This window comes from Petaurus breviceps, unplaced genomic scaffold (genome assembly GCF_028583685.1).
Source record: "Petaurus breviceps papuanus isolate PSGF00001 unplaced genomic scaffold, PetGlider_PUasm1.0 208, whole genome shotgun sequence".
Lineage (NCBI taxonomy): Eukaryota > Metazoa > Chordata > Mammalia > Diprotodontia > Petauridae > Petaurus > Petaurus breviceps.
The window spans coordinates 22156937-22164131 of record NW_027185852.1 but is presented as its reverse complement, the minus strand read 5'-3'; the positions used below and the strand labels follow the sequence as shown (position 1 = coordinate 22164131).

Genomic DNA, 7195 nt, shown 5'->3' with positions numbered 1-7195 from the left:
CCTGAGGTCCCATCCCCTTTAGGGGATGATAATCCCTATGAGCTTGGACAAGTCATTTCCTCAGTTTCCTCCTTTGTAAAATGAGAGGATCAGCTGAGATTCCTCCCAGGTCTGGAGCTCAAATCCTTGGATCCAGGACAACCCCAAACTGTTCCCTATGACCTTGGACTCAGGATCACAAGATCCTAGAGCTAGAAGAGGCCAACTCCTGGTTTTACAAAAGAGGAAACTGAGACCCAGGGAGGAGAAATGATTTGCCCAAGGCCATGCAGATAGCAACTAGCAGAGGCAGGATTTGAATCCAGGTCCTAATCCATGGCTCTTTCTAATTCTATTTCCTTGTGAACTCTGGCTAGGCCCAGTTTTCCCTCTGCCCACTTGGAGAATGTCTGAACCCCCCTCTCCATGTGAGTTCCTTGCCCTTTGTCCCTAGTGATTGTCCCAAGCACTTCCACGATGGCAAGGGTTTGACAGAGGGAGGGGAAGTACCCAATGAAGAGAAAACCATGGATTTGTTCTGTATCGTTGTACTCACTCAGAGTTGGGGGATGGAGGATGCAGCTGGTCCAACCTCAGTCACCCTCCCCCCCCCCCCCCCCCCCCCAGATAGCCTCTGCAGCCTCGACAGGCAGCCAACCAGCTTCCACCTGAAGACCTCCAGGAATGGGAAAACATTTCCTATGTTTTAGTTTCATCTCCCTAAGGAGATTGCTTGGGCATGCTCAGCCTGATGTCATTAATTGGCTCCTGGAAAAACACAACTTTAGGTGAAACAACGTTGCAGGGGGCAGCTCATTCCATAGCAACAAAGTTATAGATGGAAAATGGGTTCCTAGGCAACCAAACTCAGGCTATAAAAGGTTAAAATTGTTCTCTACAGAAACCAGGGACTATTAATAGGGCTGTGTGTGGCTGCTTGGATACCCTAGCAGATCTGGATGATGGAGCCTGGGTATTCCACTGGTCAGAAGGACCCCTGAGCAGCAGAAAGGGGGGAGGAGGAGAAGGGGCAGCGGGGGCGGGGACCACAAGCAGAAAGCAAGTTCTGCAGATGGAGGAAAGGTTAGCCCCTTCCTCCCCAAGGCCCTCTCACATCTTAGCTTAGTTTAAGATCTAGGCAGAAACGATTCTTGGATGGGGTACAGGGACTTCCGCTGGGGCCAACAGGAGCCTTTCTCCACCTCCTCAAGGTTTGAGATTTTTGTCCACAATTTCCTGTAGATCATCCTCCCTGGTCCAGGGCTCTTTAGTGGGTACCAGTGCTGCCCTTGGACGGTGCCTCAGTTTCCCCTCTCTCTTGGTGCACAACCAGCCCACCTTCTTTCTGGTTACTTGTCACTCAAGGTGTTTTTCAAAATATCTGAGAATAATAAGAGGGGGCATTGAAACCTTAAGGTTTGCAAAATGCTTTGCCTTTGTCACAACTGACCCTAACAGCCGCCCAGTCTGTATTGTTAATCTCATTGGACAGATGAGGAGACTGAGGTTTGGAAAGATTGCCTAAGGTCACAGAGCTAGTAAGTGTTTTGTGTTCTCAGGCCCCACCCTATCTCTTTTCTAGGCCCCTCCCAGCTCTGACATTCCCTGTTCTAAGGCTCCTCCCAGTTCTTACACTCTTTGCTCTGTGTTCTAAGATCCCTATTCCTCTAGGAATCTCCAACTCCCTTGGGAGCTCAGATCAAGTTCCAGCCACTTCCCATTGGCCTTTCCCCTGCCCTACCTCTCACCCTGGGGATGGCTTAGATTGACTTCTCTGAGAACTGAATTTATTTTGCCTTGTTTAACTTTCTCTCCCAGTAGAATATAAGCTGCTTGAAGACAAGCATGTCATTTCTGTCTTTGTATGCTTAGTGCTTAGCCCAGTATAAAGCATTTAATAAATTAGGTGTTTAATAAATGCTTGTTCACTGGTTGATTACTAACAAGTACACAGATAAAGAAATGTAAGATATATATGAAATAAGGTATAATGTAATTTGAGGGGACATGGGGAGATGAAACTCTAACAAATGGGTGAACTGGGAAAGGCCTCATGTAAGAAGTGGCCATTGAGGTAAGTGTTAAAAGGAGTTAGAGATTCCAAGACAAGGAAATGAGTAGTGTGCTTCAGGCATGGGGGGACAGCCTAGGCAAATGTGTGGAGGGAGGAGCTGGAATATTGTGTACAGAGAATATCAAGAATCACATTTTTAGATTCTTCAAACTCCACTGTGAGGCTGGATATACAACAGACACTTAAATGTTAAATGACTAAAGAACATTCCTCTCTCCCCGAAACGATTCACTCCATGAAATTCTCCAGCAGCTTGAGGGGTGCCATTTTGAATTCCTCAGAGCTGCTTCCATGTTCCCAAGGACTTTCCCCTAAGGTTGGATCTGGGGAGGTCTCCTCTGGTATGCTGGGTTCCTCAGAAAGGGCTTTAGGCTCTGCCAGATAACAGGAGGCCAACTGGAGGGTGTTCAACAAAGAGTAGCATGGAAGATTAAAAGGCCAAAGGATTAATTTTCACCCTGGCCCCAATTGGCAGGATTAAACAGGCACAGCTTGGCAGCAGGGTAAATGAAGAGAGCTGGGACTGTCATTGGCTAAGTGGATACCGTCAGCACTGAGCCAGGAGAGGGAGCCTGGGGTGCAGGGAGAGGGTAAGAAGGGATATTGGTAAGAGCAAAGATTTAGACCTGGGAGTTGCCTAGTTTACAGACAAGAAAACTGAGGTCCAGACAGGGCAAGTAATTTCAAGCCATAAGATTATAGATTTAGGGGCCTATTTCCTTATTTTATGCTTGAAGAAACTGAGGTCTAGATATGAGAAGTGCACTCCCATAAGGAGTTCATAAGGATCTAGGTTTAGATCTGGGAAGGACCTAATGGGTCTTCTAGTCCAGCCTCCTTGGTTTTAGATGAGGGAACTGAGGCCCAGAGAATTCAATGGCTTGCCAGAGGTCACATAGGCAATAAGTGGGAGTGCTGAGATTCAAACAGATCCTCTGATCCATTGAATTTTGGAACATATGGGTGAAGGTGTGATGGCCACTTGGTGGGTAGAGAATGGAACCTGGAATGTGGAAGATGGATTGAATTCCTCAGTGAGATCTGAATTAAAATCCTACCTCACACTAGCTGTGTTACCTTGGGCAAATCACTTAACCTCAGCCTCCCCCCCCCCTCCATTCTTCCTTCTTTCTAGGTTATGAAAGCTCCCAACTTACCCCCTTGGAAGCCTGCCATTGGTTCAGAGGCAGTAGTGACAGGTGACATTGAAGGATACAAGTCCAGAAATTGTTTTTTTTTTTTTTAAGCAATTGGGGTTAAGTAACTTGCTCAAGGTTACACGGCCAGTTATTTCTGGGTGTGGTGCTGAGTATCTGAGCCCGGATTTGATCCAGGTCATCCTGACACTGGAGCCGGTGCTCTTACTCGCTGAGCCACCTGGCCGCCCCTAAGCAATTGGGGTTAAGTAACTTGCTCAAGGTTACACGGCCAGGTGTTTCTGGGTGGGTGCTAAGTGTCTGAGCCCGGGATTCGATCTCCAGGTCTTCTCAACACTGGAGCCGGTACTCTTACTCGCTGTGCTACCTGGCCGCCCCCCAGAAATTGTTTTTATTGATAAAGGTTTATGATCAAAATAATCTGGAAACCAATGTGCTAGAGCACTGGTTATTTCTCTCTCTCGGGCCATTTTGCACAGGCGTGTATTGTTGTGCCCAAACCCAAATCACTCGCCACCTGATTTGGAGCCCACCATTAAGCCCCTACATATTTGTCTTTGTCTCTATCCTACTCCCTGTAGTAGCTTGAAACAGCTTAAGGCATAGTCTTGGGTATTGCCCAAGGCATAGTCCCCTAACCCCCTACTTCCTGAATTAGCATTCTGTATATTATCACTATGTACAAAGTTCAGTCCTGGGGTTATGGTACAAGTTTATCTTAAGAAGAGACCACCCTGTGTTCTGAACATGACCCTAGCCTGTCCCCATTACCCAGTGTCCCTCCACCCTGTACTCAGAACATGACCCCTAGCCTGTACATCACCCTGTACCCTCCACCCTATTCTTGAGGGACCCCTTTCCAGGAAAAGTTGTACCCTTGTACCCTTTTCCCAAATTATCCCCGAGCTATAGATCTAACCAATGGCAATTCTTGGCTTCTGTGCATCATTGCTTATGCTAGTTCCCCTCCCCACTTGTGGTTTGGGTGGTTTTAGCCTTTATAAGCACTGTATGCACCCCAATTTGGGGCTGCCTGATTTGAGTGTATACTCCAGGTAGTCGCGCACTTGATCAATAAATCCACACCTTGAACCCAGGTCTCAGCTCTCTCTTATTCTCTGCACAACAGTATTTCTCAATTTGCACAGTCATTATTTGCCACTTTGGACCCTCTACAAGACTGGGAGTTCCTTAAAGGAAGGGATTGTTTTTTATTTTATCTTTGTGTCCCCCAAATCATAGGACAGGACCTGAATTCATCAGGGACTTAATAAACCATTTGTTGGAATCAATTACATTTCATCCAATAGGCTGTTTTTGTTAAGCACCTACTATGTGTGGGCATTGTCCTGGTAATAGTCCTTGCCTTCAGCAACTTCTGTTCTGTGGGTGTGAGGAGGAAATGAGGGAATTACACACACAGATAAAGAAATGCAAGGTGCATACAATGTATTGGAGGGTTAGAATCTGCCAGCTGTGAGAATCACCAAGGACCTTGCATGGAAGGTGACATTTGAGTTGAGACTTGGGCAGTTAGAGAGAGGATTCCATTGATGACAGGCATCCTGTGCTGATGGGACAGATGGAGCGGCAGGAATGGGGGACAACAGGGAGGCCATTTTTGAGGATGGAGAGTACAGAGGGTGGCAGAGAGAAGCTTCAGGAAACTGGCCTGAAACCAGATCATGAGGGCTTTGGAAACTAAATAGAGGACTTTGTATCTGAGAGGCAGAAGGCAGTTATTTGCTGTCATTCAGTCATGTCCAACTCTTTGTGACGCCATTTGGAGTTTTCTTGGTGAAGATACTGAAGTGGTTTCTCAGTTCCTTCTCCAGCTCATTTTACAGACGAGAAAACTGAGGCAAACAGGGTTAAGTGACTTGCCCAGGGTCACCCAGCTGGGAAGTGTCTGAGGCTGGATTTGAATTCGGATCCTCCTGACTACAGGCCCAGTGCTTTGTGCACTATGGTGCCACCCAGGGAGTTAGGAGAGTTGCTCTGGTAAGGAAGAGAACCCTTCAGGTGCGTGGTCAGACCTGTTTGGGATAAAAAAAAAAAAACATTCAAAATTTAATCAAGAACATGGAGGTTTCTCAGGATAAGAACAGGAAGTTTTATTGTCTTCCCCTGGGAGAAGAGGGCGATCTTCCCCATGTCTGATCATGAAGAGGAGGCGTGTTGCAAAAGACAGAACAAAAATTTATACCCTAACAAAGTCAAACCCCCTCCCCCCAGCTGTCCCTTCTCCCATTGGCTAAGAGGCAGCCTCAAGTCTCCACTCGAAAATCTTCCCCAATGGCAAACAACAAGGAAACCCACCCCTATCACCCTCAGTGGCTGGGAGGCAGGCTTACAAAGAATAGGAAATGTGGAATGGTCAATTCAGATGTACCTGTCCTTATGTGACAAATGCCGAAGTGAAGAAGGGAGGGACTACAGTGGCCAGCAAGGCTGCAGGTCCCAAAACCCTAAAGGCCTAATGCTGATAAGGGCGTGGCCAACAAGGCTGGAGGTCAAAAGGCTCCTGAAAGAGCTTGCTGCTGATTGACAGCAGAAGCGAAGGGGGGAAGAGGGAAGTCAGCCATCCTGAGAAGTTTTCACTCCCCACAGAGACCTGTGCTCAGGCACCACTCCCTACCACCAGTGCTCTAACACAGTAGGTACTCAGCAAATGCCTTCTGCTCCAATGAATTCCCAACATTGCTCACATCCTTCCCCCCAACCCTACCTGAATGTTGCTCATTCTTTGGTTTTTGTTTTTTGGAGGGGGGAAGGCAGGGCAATTGGGGTTAAGTGACTTGCCCAAGGTCACACAGCTAGTAAGTGTTAAGTGTCTGAGGTCAAATTTGAACTCAGGTCCTCTTGACTCCAGGGCCAGTGCTCTATTCACTGTGCTACCTCGCTGCCCCTTGCTCATTCTTTGGAAGTCAGGCAGTTTCACCTCCTCAGAGATGGATGGCCTGGAGGGTCCTTCCTGCCCCGGCCCAAAGCCTTCTCAGACTACTTCAGCCAATAGCAGTTATTCATTCGTATTCAACCAGCATTTATTAAGTGCCTACCGTGTGCCAGGCACTGAAAATACAAAGTTTTTTTTTAAATGGGAAATAGTTTCTGCCCTCAAGAAAGAAAAATAATTTGTCTGAATAGCCATAGTCTTCAGAGAATGTTACGGTTGGGAAAGAATTTAGGACATAGAATATTAGAACATAGACTGTTAAGAGGGACCTTAGGACATGGAACATCAGAACTGGGAAGGACCTTAGAACAATCAGTCAATAAACATTTATTAAATGCCTACTATGTGCAGGCACTGTGCTAAGCCTTGGGGATGCAAAGAAAGGAAAAAACTGGCCCCTGCTCTCGGGGATTCACAGTCTAATGAGGGAGACAATGAGCAAAAAACAGCATGTCAGGCCTAGAACGTGGAACGCAGAAGGTTAGAGGTGGGAGGGAGCCTAGCACACAGGCCTAGAACTTGGAATGTAGAAGGTTAAAAGTGGGAGGGAGCTTAGCACACAGGATGATAGAATTACAAGGAACCTTAGAATATAGCAGTCAGGCCTAGAACATGGAACGCAGAAGGTTAGAGGTGGGAGGGAGCTCAGCACACAGGCCTAGAACTTGGAACGTAGAAGGTTAGAGGTGGGAGGGAGCTCAGCACACAGGACGATAGAATTACAAGGAACCTTAGAACATAGCACGTCAGGTCTAGAACGTGGAACGCAGAAGGTTAGAGGTGGGAGGGAGCTCAGCACACAGGACGATAGAATTACAAGGAACCTTAGAATATAGCACGTCAGGCCTAGAACGTGGAACGCAGAAGGTTAGAGGTGGGAGGGAGCTCAGCACACAGGACGATAGAATTACAAGGAACCTTAGAACATAGCACGTCAGGCCTAGAACGTGGAACGTAGAAGGTTAGAGGTGGGAGGGAGCTCAGCACACAGGACGATAGAATTACAAGGAACCTTAGAACATAGCACGT

At 47.2% G+C, this 7195-nt stretch overlaps 1 protein-coding gene across 1 annotated transcript in view; it reads right to left on the bottom strand.

Moving 5' to 3' along the window:
• Nucleotides 1–4382: 4382 nt before the first annotated feature.
• Nucleotides 4383–7195, bottom strand: part of LOC138165324 (NADH-cytochrome b5 reductase-like) — a 40897-nt gene continuing 38084 nt past the window's right edge. Inside the window, exon 7 of the mRNA XM_069093524.1 lies at nucleotides 4383–5246. Within this exon, the coding sequence (XP_068949625.1) occupies nucleotides 5241–5246 (6 nt within the window). The 3' untranslated portion in view covers nucleotides 4383–5240. The remainder of the gene's footprint in view (nucleotides 5247–7195) is intronic.